The following is a 24,717-nucleotide window of genomic DNA, read 5'->3' on the forward strand; positions in this document are numbered from 1 at the left end:
ATAGCCCCATTAAAAAAAGTAAACATTGGCTTTTCATTATATCACCTTTTTGTTTTACATGGTGGGGTCGCAGATATTTTAAAATATCAAAATGGGGTCGCGGGCCAAAAAAGTTTGGGAACCCCTGCCCTAACCTAACCCTAATCCTAACTTTTACCCTAACCCTAACCTTAACCCTAAAACCTAACCTTAATCCTAACCCTAAACCTAACCCTTGCTCCTAGCCCTAACCATATCTCCTACACCTAATTCTAACCTTAACCCTAACTAAACCTTAACATTTGACTTTATGGGGACTAACAAAATGTCCCCAGTTGGTTAAATGTTTGTTTGTTTACTATTCGTGTGGGGACTTCTGGTCAGATTTCGTCCTGTCTGGACTAACCACATTTTTAATCAATGTCAGTATAATACGTCTTTTCAATGTCTGTAAAATATGTTTTTTAAACTTTCACTTAAAACTGAAAATGGACGTGACATCAACGTGCGTAAAAATACGTATTTTCAATGTCAGTAAAATACATGTTTTCAACTTTCACTTAGAACTGAAAATGAGCGTGACGTCAACGTCCGTAATTATGTATTTTCAACTTTTTCCAACGTCATTTTGCTCACTGGGCACTCATTTCATTAAATTATTTTAGCCAGGATTGTCCACTCAGTGTCACGACTTCCACCGAGGCTGCCTCCCCTCCTTGTTCAGGCAGGCTTCGGCGTTCGTCGTCACCGGCTTACTAGCCACTGCCGCTCCATATATCATCATTCCATTTGTCTTGTCTTGTCAATTACACACACCTGGTTCATATCCCCTCATTAGTCCGTGTTCCCTCTGCCCCTTGTCCTTGTGGGTGATTGTTTTATGTGAGTTGAGTGTAGCTCGGTGGAGCGACCCGTACCTTGTATTGCCAGGGTAGATTGTTCCCCTGTGCCTGTATTTTGTTGTCGCTATCCAGCGCAACTGTGTACGACATAATAAACTCTGTATTCAGTGATTTACCCTCCTGCGCCTGACTCCTTCTAATCACACTCGTCACACTCAGTAACAATTTCCACAGTTTTCTAGGGAGTCCTGGGTTTCATAAAATCAATAAAAACATACACATCACATAAAAGTTGTCTAGATAAAAACACACATACGCAAAAGCATACACAGCAAACCGAGTAGCATACATACAAAAACATGTGCATATGCTGTGTACATTCCATTTTAAGGACAACTTTTTGTACATTTTTGTTATATGACATACAATATGTTTTTTTAGAAGTGTGCATTATGGCCAGAGAGGCTGTGGGTGGTGCTATGACAAAGGAAAAGCTTTGCATTGTTATTGCAATGTGCTCTTGTTAGTTTGGATGAAGTTTACTGTTTGCCACTGATCTAAGATCAGATTTGTACTGCCCCAGCCTGATGGCTAAGGGTGTTTGGAAAGGGTGTTGAACCTACATCTGAATATGATTATGAATATAGGTTTAGTTGTATATTTTTTCACTAGTGGGTGATTGAAAAGTTAAAGAATTTAAAAGTACTTTTAGAACACCCCTTTGAGAGCATGGCTCCCTCTATTGAATGTGTGACAGAAGCATGCTGAAGCTAAATATGGACACCCCTGCTGTGTATATTTTAGCAACTTCCTGACAAAGTAAACTCCAATTCATCTCCAAGTGCCAAGCAGGGATGCAAGCAGAGACCCATTTTTGCAGTCTTTGGTATGACTTGGCCGGGGATTGAACTCCCAACCTTCCAATCTCAGGGCGGACAAAGCATGGTCCTGACAATGCATGTGGTAAAAAAAAATAACCATGAAAAGTCTTAACAACACAATAATAACAATACAATGAACCATATGTTGTTTTTTTTACTAGAAGCTGCACTGTAAAGGAACATGAATATGTTGGTCTACTCATGATTTTATTGTTTTTGCTTGTAGAGTAGACAGTAGACCTATCTCTACCAGATCAGATACTCATCATGAGAGTGGCTGAGAGTGAGAACAGAGAGGAAGTGTGAACAGAGAGACAACTTATTGCGTATCTCCATGCATGCTGTAGTAGGCTAGTGTGGGAGGTTGTAGTGGGGAGGTGATCATTCACAGTGCATGGTCACTCTATAGGATGCTCATTTGCATTTGTCTTGCTATATCTGACTGATTGAAACTTAACACCAGAGGTAACAGTTCTCTCTCTGTTAAGATTTAGTTTGGTTAAGACAAGTTTAGCTTTCTGTGACTACTCTTTGGGGAGGTAGTCGTTTCTGTGAAGGATTTCCGGATTTCACATATCTGGAGGTGGCTTTTATTTCTTCCACTACTTGTCTGCCGACAAGACGACCTGAGGAGTCATACTGTACAACCCACACTAGTGCTTGGTCTTTTGCTCTAGGACCAAATCTCTCTGTGTCTCTCGTTGTGTGTTGGGACCCCTGGTGCGTGGACCTCACTCGGGTACAACTTGACCATCTCTTGGAGGATCCTTTTTCAGTTCCTTATAATCTCTGATCGGATAGATAACTTTGTGGACATCATGGCTGAGGGTGGTGTCCCGTACCCCTCCGTGTTCATGGTGGATAGCCATGCAGCCTACCCACCTCTGCCCCCCAAACCGAGACCTCCTGGTCGGGGTGGTGTGACCCAGAGCCTGCTGTTCCTGCTGGTTGGGCTGGCTCTGTGTGGCTTGGCCATAGAGGCCTGCTTCATCTACCACCTCTACTCCACACAGGGATCTGTGAGTATTATCACCATGATGTGGCTGTCTACCCTTGTCTCCGTCTCCGTCTCATCTCCCTCAACACCTGAGAGTCTCTTGTCACACATCTCTCTCTCTCACACTACACATATCTAGTAACAACTATGCATTCTTTCTACTGTGTTCTTTCATCTCTCACTGTTCTATTTTCCCCAATCTCTGTCTCGCTGTCAACCCCACAACCTATACACTATTCTCAGAAACATATTTTTTAAACTCCAAAATGAAAGTGAATACATTTTCACAATGTCATTAATTTATGTGTTCTTTCTCTCTCTCCAATAAATGTGTACAACCCATTTGTATTATCATATGGGAAATAATTTGTATTTATTTATTTCATAGTCGCAGTCGACAAGACTGAATTTATGCAGAATGCACAGTTACATTAAGACAATACTTTAAAAACACAAGACACTACATGCAATTAATAAAGTCCTATAGATTATAATTACAATTTAAAAGTCATATTTGGTTTTCCCGATCTCAATGTATTTTGTACAAAGTAGTAATTTACTGTTGGCTTTTAGCTTTTGTTCCTTTACTCCATGTGTATTATGGCAGTATCTTGGTTCAGAATAGAGCAATGTGTGGTGATATGGCACTTGGAGTATTGGAACCATGCTACAATTGGTTGTTTTGTTAGACTATGATTATGAAATAATTTTCCATGTCTATAGGGAAGAGAAACAAATATTAACTTCCGAGTTACCAGTGCATTATTCACCACGATGTAGGTTTTTTGTCGTGTCAATTTTGCTTTACGTACAAACAGGTCTTATGACAACACAGCGTTCTAGTCAAGTTCTGTCATGGTCAGCAGTTTCTTTCCCAAAGTTGGAGTTGGGATTCCCCTTGATATACGCATTAAACAGTTTTATTCATATTTGTACGTTTGGCAACAGTTGAGATGGAGAAGTATCTCAGAATTGGGCATCATTTCAGAGAATATGAATGTTCAGTGACGTACCTTGCTGGAGCAGGGGCCAGCATTCCGTGTTCCACAGAAATGGTTGGTTGGTCAGGTGCTTGTGGTTACGTTTAACTTTATGTGACATCATTTCCCCTAACCCAGTCTAGTGGCAATGGTGCGGTAGTTTATTGGGAAGAGGAGAGAGCTAGCCTAGTCTCTCGCTGCATGCACATGTACTGACAGGGGAAGACAGGGGGTAGGGTGGTCTGGTATGGGATGGCTGATCTACTTTGTTTAATTACCAGAAACCATAAGCTGTTCTGTTTATCTTTCCTCCATATCATCTAATAAAATGTAAAGGTCACATTGCTTAAGGCCTAAAGAACCACTTAAATATGAACAAATTAACATTCTCACACATGCCTGTTCTGTATTACCACAAACCTCTGTGTTCAATATGATTATATCTCTTTTCTCAGATGCAGGCGGAGTCAGGGTCAGCTGCTATGAGTATCCAAGGTATGTCCCAGACTATATATTTTTATCTTGTTCAAACACCGTGACAAAATGACAAGGGACTCATCTTTGGTAGAAGAAGATACTGTATATATTGTATCCCTACTACGAGTATACACATTTGATTGATTTATTTCTGAATCATTCACTTTCTAAAATGCACATCACATCAACATAAACGTTGTTCCCAAAACAGACCAAGAGGCCATTCCGAAAGAGGTTCCCCCAACTTCAAGACCAAACCCTGTTGTGTTGCCTTCAAAACCTGTTGCACATCTGACAGGTAAGAGCATCATCACCAAGCCATTGCAACTACACACAACCCTTTATATTAATGTTTCTCAGTCATTGGTCATGACAGAAAAAGGGTGAAATAGAAGTATGTAGTAGTACATAAGATAGTATGGTGTATGAAATAGTACATGAAAATAAATGAAAATGAGCTCTTATGACAGAAAACAACAACTTTTGCCACATATTGTCCTGTTTTTGTTCTCCAGCTGGACCTCAAGCTCCCCATGGAGATGGAGTCTTGGTATGGGATATGCAGCCACAACCGCTCCTCCATGAAATGGAGTACAAAGATGGGAAGCTTGTCATCCAGAAGGAAGGGTACTACTACGTCTACTCTAAGGTCTTCTTCAGTGAGGTCAATGGTGCATTCACACATTCGGTCTGCAAAACTACTCCACGGTACCTTGGGAAGGACATTGAACTGCTTAAGTCCATGAGATATCACCCCAAGTCTGGGAAAATGATGTCCACATCAAACAGCTACCTGGGAGGTGTGTTCCACTTCTTTGATGATGACTCCATCTTTGTCAAAGTGAAAAATGTCACTCAAGTTCGGATACACTGTTCCACAGAGAACGTGTTTGGTATCTATATGATATAATACGCCTGGGGTTGATGATAAAGATACTTTTTTTTAGATAGCTGGCTGATTATCATTGGTTTAAGGCATAATAATATTGTAGGCCAATGTACATGTAATTTTGCTAAGCAGGGCCTTCCCCCTTCCCGGCACACCATCATTTTCTGTAAACAAATCCTTGCACCAAGATGCAATTTGATGCGTGGTAAATTTACTGTTGAAGAAAAAGCCCCTTTATATTAAAGCCATAATACAGTTGAGCTGAGGCGTTTTTAGGATTTCCATACATGGGGACATTTTTTTAACAGGGTCGGAAAAAAATCAGCCTTTTAATAGCGCATTTCATGAAATTCTACGTCATTTACATGACAGAAGACGTTAGATGAATTTTTTTTAATACCACACAAATTATCGAAATGAGTGGCTACTCTGACACTGACAAACAGAGATCAATCTGGTCTTGAATTCAAACAAACAATGGCCCAGGCCAATGAAGCGACACACAGATTGTACAATATTAGGAGCCAATATATATACAGTATATATATCATAGGCTACAAGTAGGCTACTAAATAAAATGTCCAGTAGCACACTGACTCACCTAATGATGAAGATGAAGCCATAGGCTACTCACGGTGATGGCCGATGCGCTAGTTGTGGCAATAGCCTATCTCAAGATAAGCTACTTTGAAAAACAGTGCTGCTGTTAGCTACAAATTGGGAGTTATATTGGTTCTACAGACATATTAGTCTTATAATATAATATGCCATTTAGCAGACGCTTTTATCCAAAGCGACTGACAGTCATGCGTGCATACATTTTTATGTATGGGTGGTCCCGGGGATCGAACCCACTACCCTGGCGTTACAAGCACTATGCTCTACCAATTGAGCTAAAAATTATTTTATTTTCAACAGTAGGCATTTGCTTTCCAAACTGTGTGTTTTCCCAAGATTTAATTTTGAAATCTGCAAAAGGCAAACCGACAGCTGCAGCCAACCATTGAAATATAATCCATAGATGGCAGTTTCCATTCAAGTCAGAACTGGCATCCATTGCTAGTGTACCAATGAGTTTAACGGTCAAATTGTCCGGGTAAGATGTTACAAAACACTTCAATGGAGTATATGTCTATGGCCACAATGCAACAAGCTGTAGCCTATATTTGGGGTGCATGACCTTCCTGACTGTAGGCATACCAGTAACTGCCAAAAATAAAGGAAACACTTGAGTAAACACGGAATACAAGGTATACCGTATGTTATGGTGTGGGGTACATTTTCCTGGCATGGTTTAGGTCCAGTTGTAGAATCAGTGCCAAGGCACATTGAAGCTGTTCTGGCAGCTCATGGTGGTGCAACAGCCTTTTAAGACACTTTCTGTTGGTGTTTCCTTCATTTGGGCAGATATCTGTATGTGCTTGTGATAAATCTTAATCCATAGTTATTTTTTTATAAACTATTTATCTTCTGTGGCTAAATTATGCTCTCTGGTGTATTTTGAACATTGAGAGTGGGCTCCTGTGGTTGGATAAAACATTATTATATATACAGTGGGGGAAAAAAGTATTTGATCCCCTGCTGATTTTGTACGTTTGCCCACTGACAAAGTCATGATCAGTCTATAATTTTAATGGTAGGTTTATTTGAACAGTGAGAGACAGAATAACAACAAAAAAATCCACAAAAACGTATGTCAAAAATGTTATAAATTGATTTGCATTTTAATGAGGGAAATAAGTATTTGACCCCTCTGCAAAACATGACTTAGTCCTTGGTGGCAAAACCATTGTTGGCAATCACAGAGGTCAGACGTTTCTTGTACTTGGCCACCAGGTTTGCACACATCTCAGGAGGGATTTTGTTCCGCTCCTCTTTGCAGATCTTCTCCAAGTCATTAAGGTTTCGAGGCTGACGTTTGGCAACTCAAACCTTCAGCTCCCTCCACAGATTTTCTATGGGATTAAGGTCTGGAGACTGGCTAGGCCACTCCAGGACCTTAATGTGCTTCTTCTTGAGCCACTCCTTTGTTGCCTTGGCTGTGTGTTTTGGGTCATTGTCATGCTGGAATACCCATCCACGAACCATTTTCAATGCCCTGGCTGAGGGAAGGAGGTTCTCACTCAAGATTTGATGGTACATGGCCCCGTCCATTGTCCCTTTGATGCGGTGAAGTTGTCCTGTCCCCTTAGCAGAAAAACACCCCCAAAGCATAATGTTTCCACCTCCATGTTTGACGGTGGGGATGGTGTTCTTGGGGTCATAGGCAGCATTCCTCCTCCTCCAGACACGGCGAGTTGAGTTGATGCCAAAGAGCTCGATTTTGGTCTCATCTGACCACAACACTTTCACCCAGTTCTCCTCTGAATCATTCAGATGTTCATTGGCAAACTTCAGACGGCCCTGTATATGTGCTTTCTTGAGCAGGTGGACCTTGCGGGAGCTGCAGGATTTCAGTCCTTCACGGCATAGTGTGTTACCAATTGTTTTCTTGTTGACTATGGTCCCAACTGCCTTGAGATCATTGACAAGATCCTCCCGTGTAGTTCTGGGCTGATTCCTCACCGTTCTCATGATCATTGCAACTCCACGAGGTGAGATCTTGCATGGAGCCCCAGGTCGAGGGAGATTGACAGTTCTTTTGTGTTTCTTCCATTTGCGAATAAACGCACCAACTGTTGTCACCTTCTCACCAAGCTGCTTGGCGATGGTGTTGTAGCCCATTCCAGCCTTGTGTAGGTCTGCAATCTTGTCCCTGACATCCTTGGAGAGCTCTTTGGTCTTGGCCATGGTGGAGAGTTTGGAATCTGATTGATTGATTGCTTCTGTGGACAGGTGTCTTTTATACAGGTAACAAGCTGAGATTAGGAGCACACCCTTTAAGAGTGTGCTCCTAATCTCAGTTTGTTACCTGTATAAAATACACCTGGGAGCCAGAAATCTTTCTGATTGAGAGGGGGTCAAATACTTATTTCCCTCATTAAAATGCAAATCAATTTATAACATTTTTGACATGCATTTTTCTGGATTTTTTTGTTGTTATTCTGTCTCTCACTGTTCAAATAAACCAACCATTAAAATGATAGACTAATCATTTCTTTGTCAGTGGGCAAGCGTACAAAATCAGCAGGGGATCAAATACTTTTATCCCTCACTGTATATATTATTACTATTATTTTTATTTTTATTTTTTTGTCTCTTGGGCCCACTACGGGCTTGGGCCCAGTCCCTGACTCAAACAATCGACCAGTCATATTTATTTATTATGCATTTTTTAATTAGATTTTTAAAAATTAATCAATTACCCAATCAAGACAGTGGTACCCACGTGGGCCCCCTACCTCCTCTCCTCCCCCATCTGATGATTAGCAGAGCGGCAGCAGGCAGCAGCTACACCCATTGAGAGCGGGCTCCTGAGTCTTTAGTGAAAAAGTATAAAATAAATGCTACATACAGTGAGGGAAAAAAGTATTTGATCCCCTGCTGATTTTGTACGTTTGTCCACTGACAAAGACATGATCAGTCTATAGTTTTAATGGTAGGTTTATTTGAACAGTGAGAGACAGAATAACAACCAAAAAATCCAGACAAACGCATGTCAAAAATGTTATAAATTGATTTGCATTTTAATGAGGGAAATAAGTATTTGACCCCTCTGCAAAAAATTACTTAGTACTTGGTGGCAAAACCCTTGTTGGCAATCACAGAGGTCAGACGTTTCTTGTACTTGGCCACCAGGTTTGCACACATCTCAGGAGGGATTTTGTTCCGCTCCTCTTTGCAGATCTTCTCCAAGTCATTAAGGTTTCGAGGCTGACGTTTGGCAACTCAAACCTTCAGCTCCCTCCACAGATTTTCTATGGGATTAAGGTCTGGAGACTGGCTAGGCCACTCCAGGACCTTAATGTGCTTCTTCTTGAGCCACTCCTTTGTTGCCTTGGCTGTGTGTTTTGGGTCATTGTCATGCTGGAATACCCATCCACGAACCATTTTCAATGCCCTGGCTGAGGGAAGGAGGTTCTCACTCAAGATTTGATGGTACATGGCCCCGTCCATTGTCCCTTTGATGCGGTGAAGTTGTCCGGTCCCCTTAGCAGAAAAACACCCCCAAAGCATAATGTTTCCACCTCCATGTTTGACGGTGGGGATGGTGTTCTTGGGGTCATAGGCAGCATTCCTCCTCCTCCAAACTCGGCGAGTTGAGTTGATGCCAAAGAGCTCGATTTTGGTCTCATCTGACCACAATACTTTCACCCAGTTCTCCTCTGAATCATTCAGATGTTCATTGGCAAACTTCAGACGGGCGTGTATATGTGCTTTCTTGAGCAGGGGGACCTTGCGGGCGCTGCAGGATTTCAGTCCTTCACGGCGTAGTGTGTTACCATTTTAATTTTTTTGTGACTATGGTCCCAGCTGCCTTGAGATCATTGACAAGATCCTCCTGTGTAGTTCTGGGCTGATTCCTCACCGTTCTCATGATCATTGCAACTCCACAAGGTGAGATCTTGCATGGAGCCCCAGGCCGAGGGAGACTGACAGTTCTTTTGTGTTTCTTCCATTTGCGAATAATCGCACCAACTGTTGTCACCTTCTCACCAAGCTGCTTGGCGATGGTCTTGTAGCCCATTCCAGCCTTGTGTAGGTCTACAATCTTGTCCCTGACATCATTGGAGAGCTCTTTAGTCTTGGCCATGGTGGAGAGTTTGGAATCTGATTGATTGATTGCTTCTGTGGACAGGTGTCTTTTATACAGGTAACAAGCTGAGAATAGGAGCACTCCCTTTAAGAGTGTACTCCTAATCTCAGCTCGTTACCTGTATAAAAGACACCTGGGAGCCAGAAATCTTTCTGATTGAGAGGGGGTCAAATACTTATTTCCCTCATTAAAATGCAAATCAATTTATAACATTATTGACATGCGTTTTTCTGGATTTTTTTGTTGTTATTCTGTCCCTCACTGTTCAAATAAACCTACCATTAAAATTATAGACTGATCATTTCTTTGTCAGTGGGCAAACGTACAAAATCAGCAGGGGATCAAATACTTTTTTCCCTCACTGTATATAATATATACAGTCTATATTTCCTTAATAATAAAAATAAATAAATTTTTATTTAAAAACACACAAACAAATGTGCTGCTTCTTGGCCCCCCCATGGGCCTGGACCCAGGTGTTTCAGCCCCGGTAAACCCCTGCATTATCCGGCCCTGTTGCTAAGGTAAATCATAAAATCGGATACAATTATAATATATTGATTGATTTTGCTTTTGCAGAACACATAATTTTTTGTTGGTGAAAGTGAAAGTGCTGAATATTCTTGCGTTAACATTATTAGGGATGTTTGTATTCACTCAGTTACTTCTCTTTTGTAAGTAGGGTTGTTGTTATTGACGGGGGTTTTGGTCAGAAGGTAATACATTATGTTGATAGCCCGCCCTCAAGAACAAGAACGAAAGAACTGTGTGAACGTTACCTTGTGTTCAACACATATTTACAGACTATCATCTCTTTATACTCTTACTTGTTTGTTATATTGACCTGATTAGAAATAATATATCCATAATAGTATAAGGAAATATGTTGTATAGATATAGAGAAAAATATTTAGATATTTAGATAATTCGAAACAGAGATATGTAGATATATTCTACATTATTGAAACGATTTAGGAATACCTGATATTCAGGTAAATTGCATGTAAGCCACCTCATTGTGTTCATGATAAGGTCAAATGTTGGACTATCCATTTCCCTCTTTGTATACCCGCTATAAAATGATCAAGTAATTAACTAATTTCAATCTCCTCGACAGTGCAGCACATGAATGTTTGTCGGCGTCCTAGAAAAACCTTGTATTTCACTTTCTTGTGATTTTAATTTATTTAACATTTTATAAAAATTAAAAGTAGTCATTGTCCTCCATGTAGGCCTACTGAAAATGTGCCTAATCAACTTCCATATATAGTGAGAGATCTAAATAAATATATGTTTGTTTTCTTCTTCTTGGACGCCAACGCTATGCAAGCAGTAGGCTATAGCTGTACCACATACTGTGTATTTTGTATATTCCATCCTACAAATATTCAAGTAAATACATTTTTCATTTTTTATCTTTCTTACAATTCTGTGTGAGCATTATTTGTTACTTTAATTGATCCACAAAAGTATATGCATGCGGGCATGTAATCACAAATGGACATACAGAGTCATAATGTAACTACAGGACTTCTGTGCTGGAACTGAGTCTAGAGCGTGGCTTCAGAAGCAGCGGATGCTGCACCCACTCAGTTGCATTTTAGACAGTCAGCCTGCGACCACAACGAGGTGAAAACCACGTCTCTTTTCACCGTCCCCCATCCCCAACAACCCACCTGCGTTACAGTGAAGCATATAATTCCCCCCTATACAGAGTGTCTTTCATTTCTGCTCCATTTTACTGACATATAGGACAAATATCTCAGAGGTCTCAAATCAACAGTAATAGATAAGAGTATGGTATGCGACCTGAGTATATGACAGTACAGTGCCTTGCAAAGTATTCATCCCCCTTGGCGTTTTTTCTATTTTGTTGCATTACAACCTGTAATTTAAATGGATTTTTATTTGGATTTCATGTAATGGACATGCACAAAATAGTCCAAATTGGTCAAGTGAAATAAAAAAAATAACTTGTTTCAAAAAATTCTAAAAAATAAATACTGGAAAAGTGGTGCATGCATATGTATTCACCCCCTTTGCTATGAAACCCCTAAATAAGATCTGGTGCAACCAATTACCTTCAGAAGTCACATAATTAGTTAAATAAAGTCCACCTGTGTGCTATCTAAGTGTCACATGATCTGTCACATGATCTCAGTATATATACACCTGTTCTGAAAGGCCCCAGAGTCTGTAACACCGCTAAGCAAGGGGTACCACCAAGCAAGCGGCACAATGAAGACCAAGGAGCTCTCCAAACAGGTCAGGGACAAAGTTTGTGGAGAAGTACAGATCAGGGTTGGGTTATAAAAAAATATGTTTTTCATCGGCAGGGACTGGGAAACTGGTCAGAATTGAAGGAATGATGTATGGCGCTAAATACAGGGAAATTCTTGAGGAAACCTATTTCAGTCTTCCAGAGATTTGAGACTAGGATGGAGGTTCACCTTCCAGCAGGACAATGACCCTAAGCATACTGCTAAAGCAACACTTGAGTGGTTTAAGGGGAAACATTTAAATGTCTTGGAATGGCCTAGTCAAAGCCCAGACCTCAATCCAATTGAGAATCTGTGGTATGACTTAAAGATTGCTGTACAACAGCGGAACCCATCCAACTTGAAGGAGCTGGAGCAGTTTTGCCTTGAAGAATGGCCAAAAATCCCAGTGGCTAGATGTGCCAAGCTTGTAGAGACATACCCCAAGAGACTTGCAGCTGTAATTGCTGCAAAAGGTAGCTCTGCATGCAATAGGGGGGTGAATACATTCGCTAACCACTGTATGTGACCTGTGTTCGCATAGAGATGATTATCTTGTTTCCCTGACCTGATTAACTTGTTTACTGGTGATAGAGAGGAGAAGACTGCACTGTGCAGGTTTTAGAGCAATGCTTTAACCACATTTGATCACAGCTTTGATATTATTTCCCTATCAAAAGTATCTGACCTCATAGATTGAAAACACGTAACAAAATGCATTTCCAATGTCTCTCCTAACCGGCTCTGCATTTCCTATTTGATGTGTGTATTCTGTTTCTATTCTGCAGGGCTCATTTGTCAAAGAGACCTGGGCCTCAACATGAATCCCTGTTCAAATAAAGGTTAAATGAAAAATGTATTATATTAAATCACATGCATTCACACTCACATTATACAAATACTGTACCTATATATTCATACAGTATTTCACTCACTCACACTCTAGAGTTCAGCTTGTTTTTGTCCTCCTGAGAACATCTTTCTGTCTTTGTCTTTGTCTTTCCTCTCACCTTTGTCCTATTCTAAGAAGCAGCTCTTTGAGGTCTCCCACAGTGCAGGCGTGTGTTGTGTATTAGTAAACTGAAGAGGAAGTGGAGGAGGGGGGTTCTGGGTGCTGGCTGGGGGCGATGCAAGCAGCTCAGTACATCTGTTGTTTCGCTGATTCATGGCCTTTCTCTCTCTGGAAGTTTCCAACCCATGAACTGGAGACAAGTACATTTACGAACCAAGTAGGGTGCGTGTGAAGGGGGGTAGATGAGCAGTTAATATGATATTGATTCCCATCCCCCTCAGTAGTCATGTCTACATTGATCCAAATGTTTGTTTAATCAAACACACTTGTGTCACTGTTCTGGTATGAACTTGGCTGGTGTTTCTCCAGGTCTAATTTCAATCATACGAATGTCTAATTCTGTGATCACAAAGTCTGCGTCCCAAATGGCATCACATTCCCTATATAGTGCACTACTTTTGACCATAGGGCTCTAGTCAAAAGTAGTGCACTATATATAGGGAATAGGGTATCATTTGGGACACATCCTGACTTAGGCCTACAGATAAAATCAGCATGTTGAGACATGTCATAATGTTACAGTGTACAAGTGTACGACTGAGTCCATACATGAGTCATCACCACATCTTCAACCTTCAGTGGTCTAACCATGCCCTGTAACTCTGTGGTAGAAATGGAAAGATAGAGATGACTATATGAGATGCAGTTGGATTTTCAAGTTCTTACTGTTCTTGACTACTTATCCTGTCCTTAATGGCTCAGCTAAGCATGTGGAACATTTAGGCCTATAGCAGTCATTTCATCTGAAGTCATCAACCAACCATGAAGTGGAAGATTTATGAAGGAATATCTATACAATAGGCCTATAGCAGTTTGAAGAGGCAACACAGTCACATTTGTCAGTTAGTTTTATGGATCATGTGTTTCCTACAACCTTTGGAAATACCTGGGTTGAGAAAGATCTTGTGGCTTGTAATGTCGGTGCAAATCCAGGGCAGAAAAAGTAGAGGTCACATTGGCAGTGAATCCTTGTGTGACCCTAGAGAATAAATGTGGTCCTACTTAAAGCTAAACACTGCTCCCTGGTGTCACCTTCTAATACAACAGCATCTTATTCTATATGGAAAGAAAGAGAGATGGAAAAAGAAAGAGAGAGACAAGAGAGAAAGTAAGTGATGGGAGAGAGATATAGAAAGAGAGACAGAGGGATAAGATAAGAGCAAATAAACATTTGGAGGAAACTTTCATGATGACGTCTTTGTGCGTGGAAATAAGAAGCAGAGGCGACCCGGACTGCATCTGTACTGAAACACACACAAAACACTTTCTCTCTCGTGTGGACTTGGCCATACCTCCTGTCTTTAACCTCACATCCGGCAGTGGAAAGTAATCACATTTAGAAACCTAGTCTAGGCTTCATCGTGTAACCTCTCCAAGGAGTGGGTGGACGCTAGTCTCTGATCTCTGTCTGCGTGGGACAGCATCCTGGATAAACTCACAGCGTAATCGGAACCCGTGGTTTTAACAGCTAATGCTACAATGGTTAGAAAGATGTAAGGTTATCATTGAAATTGAAAAAACCAACAACTGGAAAAAATGTGTGTTGTGTCTGGGTTGTGATGAGTGATGCTACGCTACACAACCCTTTCCCTGCAAAGATATAAGTAAATCATATCACTGATTTGATGTGTTGTGTGGTACCTCTGTGACAGTTTGCAATATAAGCCAATATAACGTCTTCTGTACTTAGCTCTCAGCCACTGGAGGGTCTGTTCCTCGACAGCATAGTTAAAGGGAGGGCCCTTCGATGTATTATTCATCCAAGGTGTGGGGGATACACTGTAAAGACCTCCTACTTTCACTTGATCTCTGGGGTCTCATGGTTCAGTAACTCACAAGACTATACAGATGTAGGATCTTAATTTGAGCCAGTTGGCTACAGCAGGAAAATAATCCCTTAGCACCAGGAAATTAGAATTATTATGTGGATTATAATTAATGGACATTTTTGTAGGGAAATCAAGTCTGACATTTAAGTGAAGAAATCACAAACTTCAGAAGCCTTTTTAAACCTCAAATACACTACAAGTTCTCCTGCAACAGGGTAATCAAATTAAGATCCTATATGACCCTTATTTCACTTTGTTGGTAATGATACACATCTGATGGTTTCACATCTGTTTATAACATAGCTCTCACCCCCCACAGCGTTGGTATGACACCATTATACTTCATCTAGTTGTGGTCTATTTTCATATAACTTCACAACATGTCATGAATTAGTCCTAATTTCTGTAATTGTGGCTTCAACAAATACATGTAAAGGTGAAATAAAAGCCATATGCAAGTCAAATACTGTACTTCATTTATTTGTTTGGAGAGAAAAAATACATTCCAGTGCTTTCTTAATATAATAGATTACATTCATGTTTCCCAGCGGGAACTTCAGTTGTGGGATTCATAACAACGTACATTTTTTTCTAGTTTATTTGGCGCTATAAAGTCGGTCACACAGTAGCTAGGTTTCCATCCAATTTGCGATAGACTTTCATGCGAATATTCTAAAATCTGCATAAAACGATATGCGCATTTTCCAACCAGAGATGTTTCCATCAAACATACTTTTTTTTGTGGATGAAAGGCTGTGATTGAGAACGTAGTGCACATAAAAATAAATGTTGCTGTTAAATTCTCATGTAGCCTACCGAATGAAAAATACAAGTTAAATGGGTTTCCATCGCATTTTCAACTCCACTTATGGAGTAGGAAATGTGCCCGCTCTGGTCTTGGCACATGCGCTCTAGCCAACAGCTCGCAGATAAGAGTGCGGTAGGCTACCTACATTATGAGATTATTGGATAAATGCGATATTATTTGTAATTGTCAAAAGGCAGCAAAGAATCGATCATCATCACCAGAATAAGACCCTTGACACCACCCTGTGAAGTTCATCATAACTTATTTCATCTGTAGCCTAATAAACTGCATGCTTTCCCAAGTCGTAGTGGGAGGACCACACAATGTATCGTTGCGTGACTTCGATATGATGGTTATTGCATCAATATTTGCGCATAAAGGCGCCATTTTCTCGCATAACACAAAGATATCCCACCTTGTCTAGCGTATTTTGTTTTGTCTAGATTTGGAACGTTTACTGAAACATTTTCTGTTTCCACCAGGCTTGCCATTAAATGTTTTATCTGACGTACTTTACTCGCATAAAAAGGTTGAATGGAAACCTGGTTATTGACATATATTCATTGGTTATCTCTACATCTCATCTTACTACATACTCAAAATGTCCTTCAAAATAGATAAAGAAAATAAATAAGATAATATTGTAATAAGGCATAAATAGGTAAAAAAATATATGAATATTTTAAATACTAAGCAATATGCAAATATTAAAGTAAACATTAAAGATATGTTGATACTGTGCATTCTCTCAACAACCCTGTGCACATGACTTGATAAGACAATCCCCTCATTCATAGCTTTAAAAAAAGATTTACTGGAAAAACGTACTAACGATAATCTTGAGCGATAAACAAAATGTTACTTCATCCAAGAGAGCAAAATGCTAAAGTAATAATACAACCCATAACCCATTATGGCCAATAGTTTTAAACATATTTTTCCAACAATACAAGACACATCAGTAGAATTCTGCAGCTCAAAACCAGTTGGAAGGCTAGGTAGAGTATAAAGGAGTGGAATAATCTTCTTTGATGAGCAGGGAGTCCGACTGAATCAGTTTCAGTCAAATATATCCATCCCTTGTGACAGTGTCTCCCACATGGTCACATCTCTCTGACAGGTGGTGGGATGATGGATTGACCTCAGTTGACCCCAGATCCCCAGGATCTATTCAATCAACCCCTAACAAATGACTTAAAGATCTAGCCCCTAGCATGTGTCTATGAAGACGGGAGGGTCTATATCCAATTGAATCTACAGATATCATCTTGACCCTATGATGCCCAGGTATGTGGCGGTGTCGGTGGTGTTGATCCTGGCATCAGGGGAGACGGTGACTGTGAGGATGTCAGAGGCTGCTAGATCCACAACCTTGGCCAGGAACCCTGTGCTGAGGGAGGTGTTGGTTATCCTTCCCTCCAGCAGGACTCCGTTGGTCTTGTTCACTCTCACTATGTACTGTCCAGACACTTTCTGGGGCCTGAGTGTCTCCAGAGTCACCTGAAGGTACAGGAAGTAACAACCATCCTGGCTGATGGTCAGGGATCCGCCATTTAGGGAGGCAAAATTCTTCGCCTTGGACTGCGTCTTCCACTTGATCACACTTCTCGCCCCCGAGACCCCATCAACTGTGGATGATAAGTTGAAAACTGGCATTAGTAATGTGGCAAGAGTTGGAATATAAATGAATTGTGACTACATTTAAAAACTCAATGAGACTGAACGTTCAAAGAACTTTCACCGTCAAAGGTGAGCATTTGCCGTGGCACTCTTGGTGACTCCAGGAGAATGCTCTGTGGAGACAGACAGAATTCATAATTAGTCACTGATCTCTCTACTCACTGAAGTAATGGTGGGCATCCCAGCAACACGACTCAAATCCTAACAATAGAACAAAGCAGGGTTGTGGTCAATTCCATTTAAATTCCAGTCAATTCAGAAAATGATTTTCCTCATTGAAAAGCATTGAAGATAATTGGAACTGGAATTGGAATTTCAGTGTACTTCCTGAATTGACTGGAATTGAAATAGAATTGACCCCAACCTTGGAACAAAGTATGATCTTCAAACTATCCTGTTTACCTGTGACAGGGTACAAACTACAGCTGTTGTCGATGTTTCCCAGGAGACCCTATTTAGGGAAGCACAGGCAAGAAGGTATAAAAGCACCCCTCAGTAGTTGCAGAGACGGAAAAGGAAGTGAAACACCAACTTGCTGGGGTTGTGCATGGAGCAATGAACTAAGTAGACCAGACCAGACCAGACCAGACCAGACCAGACCAGACGCCATTGCATTGGTGTCTATGGGAGACTGAAAATGACAAAAAATAATTCAATGGAAAATGGCCTGAGTGGAGGAAATGGTGACTGTGCTTGAATCTGAAAGTATGGCAAGTGAAGTGTGTGATAATGAACGGAAAATAGTGAAATCAAAGAATGGAACAAAATGAGCAAAAGTTGTAGTAGAAGACAAGGACCAGTCCCATAATGCACTTCTTATTGGACTGCGTTTTTTGGACAAGTAGATTCATTTGGGAAATCCATTTGTAATATCGAGGACTGTGAAGAAAGCAGTGGGAAAGGTGGATTCAATCAAGGTGACTAGAAGCGGCCTTGTTTTGATTAATTGTGTTGATGAAGAACAGAAGAAGTGTGCACTGGATCTGAAAATTGTCCACGTCTGAAGTAACATTTATTGATCTTCGGTGCAGGGTGCCTGACAAAGGAGTTATAGCTGGAGTCTCGTTGGATATACAGTACCAGTCAAAAGTTTGGACACACCTACTCATTCAAGGGTTTTTCTTTATTTTTACTATTTTCTACATTGTAGAATAATAGTGAAGACATCAAAACTATGAAATAACACATATGGAATCATGTAGTAACCAAAAAAATGTTAAGAAAATCAAAATATATTTTAGATTTTAGATTCTTTAAAGTAGCCACCCTTGGCCTTGATGACAGCTTTGCACACTCTTGGCATTCTCTCAACCAGCTTCACCTGGAATGCTTTTCCAACAGTCTTGAAGGAGTTCCCACATATGCTGAGCACTTGTTGGCTGCTTTTCCTTCACTCTGCGGTCCATCTCATCCCAAACCATCTCAATTGGGTTGAGGTTGGGTGATTGTGGAGGCCAGGTCATCTGATGCAACACTCCATCACTCTCCTTCTTGGTCAAATTGCCCTTACACAGCCTGGAGGTGTGTTGGGTCATTGTCCTATTGAAAAAACAAATGATAGTCCCACTACACGCAAACCAGATGGGATGGCGTATCGCTGCAGAATGCTGTGGTAGCCATGCTGGTTAAGTGTGCCTTGAATTCTAAATAAATCACAGACAGTGTCACCAGCAAAGCACCCCCACACCATCACACCTCCTCCTCCATGCTTCACGGTGGGAACCACACGTGCAGAGAATATCCGTTCACCTACTCTGCGACTCACAAAGACACAGCGGTTGGAACCAAAAATCTCACATTTGGACTCATCAGACCAAAGGACAGATTTCCACCAGTCTAATGTCCATCGCTCGTGTTTCTTGGCCCAAGCAAGTCTCTTATTCCTATTGTTGTCCTTTAGTAGTGGTTTCTTTGCAGCAATCGACCATGAAGGCCTGATTCACACAGTCTCCTCTGAACAGTTGATGTTGAGATGTGTCTGTTACTTGAACTCTGTGAAGCATTTATTTGGGCTGCAATTTCTGAGGCTGGTAACTCTAATGAACTTATCATACAGTGGGGAGAACAAGTATTTGATACACTGCAGATTTTGAAGGTTTTCCTACTTACAAAGCATGTAGAGGTCTGTCATTTTTATCATAGGTACACTTCAACTGTGAGAGACGGAATCTAAAACAAAAATCCAGAAAATCACATTGTATGATTTTTAAGTAATTAATTTGCATTTTATTGCATGACATAAGTATTTGATACATCAGAAAAGCAGAACTTAATATTTGGTACAGAAACCTTTGTTTGCAATTACAGAGATCATACGTTTCCTGTAGGTCTTGACCAGGTTTGCACACACTGCAGCAGGGATTTTGGCCCACTCCTCCATACAGAACTTGGATGGGGCCATGTATCGCGAGATCTTGGCCAACAACCTCCTTCCCTCAGTAAGAGCATTGAAGATGGGTCGTGGCTGGGTCTTCCAGCATGACAACGACCCGAAACACACAGCCAGGGCAACTAAGGAGTGGCTCCGTAAGAAGCATCTCAAGGTCCTGGAGTGGCCTAGCCAGTCTCCAGACCTGAACCCAATAGAAAATCTTTGGAGGGAGCTGAAAGTCCGTATTGCCCAGCGACAGCCCCGAAACCTGAAGGATCTGGAGAAGTTCTGTATGGAGGAGTGGGCCAAAATCCCTGCTGCAGTGTGTGCAAACCTGGTCAAGACCTACAGGAAACGTATGATCTCTGTAATTGCAAACAAAGGTTTCTGTACCAAATATTAAGTTCTGCTTTTCTGATGTATCAAATACTTATGTCATGCAATAAAATGCAAATTAATTACTTAAAAATCATACAATGTGATTTTCTGGATTTTTGTTTTAGATTCCGTCTCTCACAGTTGAAGTGTACCTATGATAGAAATGACAGACCTCTACATGCTTTGTAAGTAGGAAAATCTTCAAAATCGGCAGTGTATCAAATACTTGTTCTCCCCACTGTATGTGTTATTTCATAGTTTTTATGTCTTCACTATTATTCTACAATGTGGAAAATAGTAAAAAAAATAAAGAAAAACCCTTGAATGAGTAGGTGTGTCCAAACTTTTGACTGGTACTGGATATGACGAGTACCTTAGTCAGAAAATCCCAGGAGTGGTCAGTGCACGTCGCCTGACCTGTAGGGTAAATGGAAGGAAGGAGAAAAGCCTATCGAAATGATTGTTGTTTGAGGAAACTCTACTTGAATATGTGAAGCTTGGATACAGTATGTGAGGTATGTGGTGAGAGCATTTGTGTCCAAAGCATTAGTGTGGGAATTGTAAAGGAAATGGTCACGTGTCAAATGTTTGCAGACTCTCCGGACCGCTCCTGTCTCAGCCTCCAGTATTTATGCTGCAGTAGTTTATGTGTCGGGGGGCTGGGGTTAGTTGGTTATACCTGGAGTACTTCTCCTGTCTTATCCAGTGTCCTGTGTGAATTTAAGTATGCTCTCTCTAATTCTCTCGTTCTCTCTTTCTCTCTGAGAACCTGAGCCCTAGGACCATACGTCAGGACTACCGGGCATGCTGACACCTTGCTGTCCCCAGTCCGCCTGGCCTTGCTGCTATTCCAGTTTCAACTGTTCTGCCTGCGGTTACGAAACCCCTACCTGTCCCAGACCTGCTGTTTTCAACTCTTAATGATCGGCTATGAAAAGCCAACTGAGAGACCTGAGCCCTAGGACCATACGTCGGGACTACCGGCCGTGGTGACTCCTTGCTGTCCCCAGTCCGCCTGGCCTTGCTGCTATTCCAGTTTCAACTGTTCTGCCTGCGGTTATGGAACCCCTACCTGTCCCAGACCTGCTGTTTTCAACTCTTAATGATCGGCTATGAAAAGCCAACTGAGATTTATTCCTGATTATTATTTGACCATGCTTGTCACTTATGAACATTTTTGAACATCTTGGCATGGTTCTGTTATAATCTCCACCCGGCACAGCCAGAAGAGGACTGGCCACCCCTCATAGCCTGGTTCCTCTCTAGGTTTCTTCCTAGGTTTTGGCTTTTCTAGGGAGTTTTTCCTAGCCACCGTGCTTCTACACCTGCATTACTAGCTGTTTGGGGTTTTAGGCTGGGTTTCTGTACAGCACTTCGAGATATTAGCTGATGTACGAAGGGCTATATAAAATAAAATTGATTGATTGATTGATTGGAGAAGTATAGTATTGAAGAATCTGTCAATGGAAAATGTAACTGTGGTGGGGATCATTCTCCGGACTTCCTTGAGTTCCCTGTTAGGGTGAAGGAGGTCGAGGTGTCAAGGATCAGGGCTGTGCAGCAGATCTCTTATATGGAGGCGGTGAAGAGAGTCGAAGGAGCAAGAAGCAACAGTGTTGAAGATATGGCGGTGGATGCATTGCAACCAGTTGCTAGTGTTTTAAGTCAATTGAGTGATCTGGATCCACTCATTGTGAAGAAAGGGATTTTGTGGCATTTATAGCCACAGTGATTAATTGTACAGCACAAGTGTCTGAGAAGTCCAAGAAGCTGGACATCATTATATCTGCAGGCGAAGTTGTTGGGCTCCAAGACTTCACGGCAGAAGCACTGCAAGGACTTTTGTCGCTAGGAAATGTCCCACCCTCACAGGAGTCTTTTGAGCCTGTGTAGGGACCTGACTAGAATTTTGTTTTTTTTAAACAGAAAAGCAGGTGGATTATGTTTAGTTAATTTCTTTTTTGATAGTTTGTATGATATTTGATTTATTTTTACCCACATTATTTCATTTTTTGGGATCTTATTATTCACCCGCACAGTAGGTGGTGGAATGCACATCAAATTGTTGCGAACGCCATTATACCATAGAAGAAGAAGAATGGCCTGAGTAAACTATCTTCATTTATCCACCATTTTTGGTATCTGTTCAAGAGAGCTTTTTGTCCGTGAAGAGAATTTGGAGAGGTTGCACTGTATTAGTGCTGAGCAAGTTTATGTTCGAGGGCAACCATTTTGAGAACCATGCTGACTTTTTGAAGAAGTGTATAGGGTGTGGTCAAATGTGCTCTGAAGGTATGTTTGTTACATTATCTGTATCAATGTTGTTATATGTGTGACAATATTCCAAATGTTTTATTGTTCTGTGCTGCCACTGCAATAGTGGATTTATTTTTCAGTTGGTTGCAGACCATTCTGTGTTTGGAGAGGCTTTGGGGGTGCAACCAGTATAGTGACTCAGACTGACTCCATTAAGGTGATTGTTTATTCTGTTGTGCGTTTTATATTTCAGTGAATATTTACTGTTTATTTATGCAGTGTCCAACAAGCAAACCTAAACCTCTTAAGCTTAATAAATGTTGCTTATTTTTTTTTATATATCTGCCACTGTACTGTTTCCCTTTAATGGGCATAGTAGAACCTGTAGTTATTGTATTACTTACGTCTAGATGTTACATAGCCCTACCAAGTTTGCTGTCACTTGTACAGTTATTTTAACAGTAATGTTCCGTCTAGGGCAAGGATGGGCAACTTTGATGGGGATAGGGGCCAAAAACAATCTGAACTCATCATGAGGGGCTGCAGTGGCTCGCAGGTCTGTATACCCACATCCATATCCACACATGCAGACAGAGCTGGCCCGACCCATTTGGGGGCCCTAAGTGAAATGTAGTTGGGGTGGCCTCTTGACAGCAGCACTAATGTTTTAGTTTTAGAGTACATTTCCTGCAATTCTACAAATTTTGCCATAGGGTGCAGAGAAATGTTTGCAGTTTAAGCAAATTTCCTGAAATTCTATGTTAATATGATATCTGAGTGAGAGTGATTTACAAAATCATTGGGGGTCCCCCAATGACCGATGGCTAGACAAATGTAGCCATCTAAATCGTTAGACAGTTCTGATGGAAAGCTTGTAGTTTGCGTCACTGAGCAGTGCCCAAGAAAGTATAAAATCCAGTTGTTTTATGCTACCCCCACCCCCAATCTAATTCAAAGATGGATTCCACAACTGTGCGCTCGCATAGCACACACTCGCCTCTAGACAAGTAAACCGACTGTTCGAAGTCATGCCACTTCCTGCCTGTGGTTCACGCTCAATAGCCCACCCACTGGTCAACATAAGGACATTGATGTGTATTGCAGCCTCTGGCTAGTGCTCGTGAACCGACAGGAAATGTAATGATTGCAGACAGTCTGTGTTTATCTGTCTAGAGGCGAGAGCATGCCATGTGAGTGCTCAGTTAGGGAATTCATATTTTAATTAAATTGGAGGGGGTGGGGTTTGCATCAAACGATTGGATTGAATACTTTCTTGGGCACTGCTCAGCGACGCAAACAACAAAGTTTCCATCAGAAATGATTACGGACCCCATCCAACACCGGACACATGCTGCTAAAACATGTACAGCAACGGGTTGGGCGATTTCTCGCAAGATGTATGGAATGCCCTTAGACCCGGCTTATTAATAAATACAATAATTAATATAGGTGTCTAAATTTGGGCTAGATGTTGGATGACTACCACATTTAGGAATGAATTTGAACTAGTTACCGCCCTTAACACTTACTAATGGAGTATGCCACACGTTCATGATCGTAAAACAGAGATTGAAATCTGATTTCAGAGAAGGAAAATCATGAAAAAAGAGAAAGTCGAGAAGACAAGTGGCACAGTGGTATTTCCCTGCCTGAGGTTATGATGTTAAGACATGTCACCCTTCCCTGCAGTGCGGTGAGGCTGGTGGTTGAGTCCTCTACTGTCAGAGAGCCTGGAGGATGATGAGTCAGACAGAGAAAGCAGGACTGACGAGGTATGACCTAGCCTAGGCTCAGGTCCTTCCATGATGCATTCAAGTGTTAGGATTCTATTCAAAATGATCTATTGCAGGGTTTCCCAACTCGGTCCTGGGGCCTCCCAGGGGTGCATGTTTTGGTTTTTGCCCTAGCACTACAGCACTACAGCTATGTAGTGCTAGGGCAAAAACCAAAACGTGCACCCCTGGGAGGCCCCAGGACCGATTTTGGGAAACCCTGGTCTATTGTATATCCTGTCATCATTGGCAGGCCAAGAATATCATGATGACGTTATGACTACTCTCGGTCTTGGAGGAGGCAAAAATGAACAAAATGTTTGCATGGGACAAAACTTGTTTTGAGGTTGGAAAACATGTTTAAACCCATCTTGTGGTTAGCCTACCGGAGATGAGTCTGCTGTGGGTTTTGGAGCTGAAACTATTTCTGACAGAGGCTGGGGGAGGGAGAGAGGACAATCGTTGTGATATTTCCCATCAGTAACTATGTTGTAAGTAACAACATTTTGCCTGAGCAAAACATTTGTATTAAGTGCTACTCTAGGCTATATG

The 24,717-nt window shown here is 41.3% G+C and overlaps 1 protein-coding gene across 1 annotated transcript; it reads left to right on the forward strand.

Moving 5' to 3' along the window:
- Positions 1–2,187: 2,187 nt before the first annotated feature.
- LOC121570376 (tumor necrosis factor ligand superfamily member 14-like) lies at positions 2,188–5,378 on the forward strand. The gene is made up of 4 exons (XM_041881835.2): positions 2,188–2,721; positions 4,135–4,174; positions 4,368–4,454; positions 4,672–5,378. The coding sequence occupies exons 1-4, from the start codon at positions 2,521–2,523 to the stop codon at positions 5,064–5,066; spliced, it is 723 nt and encodes a 240-aa protein (XP_041737769.2). The 5' UTR covers positions 2,188–2,520; the 3' UTR covers positions 5,067–5,378.
- Positions 5,379–24,717: the final 19,339 nt, after the last annotated feature.

The sequence above is a fragment of the Coregonus clupeaformis genome, chromosome 7 (assembly GCF_020615455.1).
Source record: "Coregonus clupeaformis isolate EN_2021a chromosome 7, ASM2061545v1, whole genome shotgun sequence".
Lineage (NCBI taxonomy): Eukaryota > Metazoa > Chordata > Actinopteri > Salmoniformes > Salmonidae > Coregonus > Coregonus clupeaformis.

Coding starts and splice junctions, on each gene's coding strand:
- LOC121570376 (XM_041881835.2), top strand. CDS start 2,521: ATGGCTGAGGGTGGTGTCCCGTACCCCTCCGTGTTCATGGTGGATAGC. Junction 2,722..4,134: donor TCTACTCCACACAGGGATCT/GTGAGTATTATC, acceptor CTCTTTTCTCAG/ATGCAGGCGGAGTCAGGGTC. Junction 4,455..4,671: donor ACCTGTTGCACATCTGACAG/GTAAGAGCATCA, acceptor TTTGTTCTCCAG/CTGGACCTCAAGCTCCCCAT.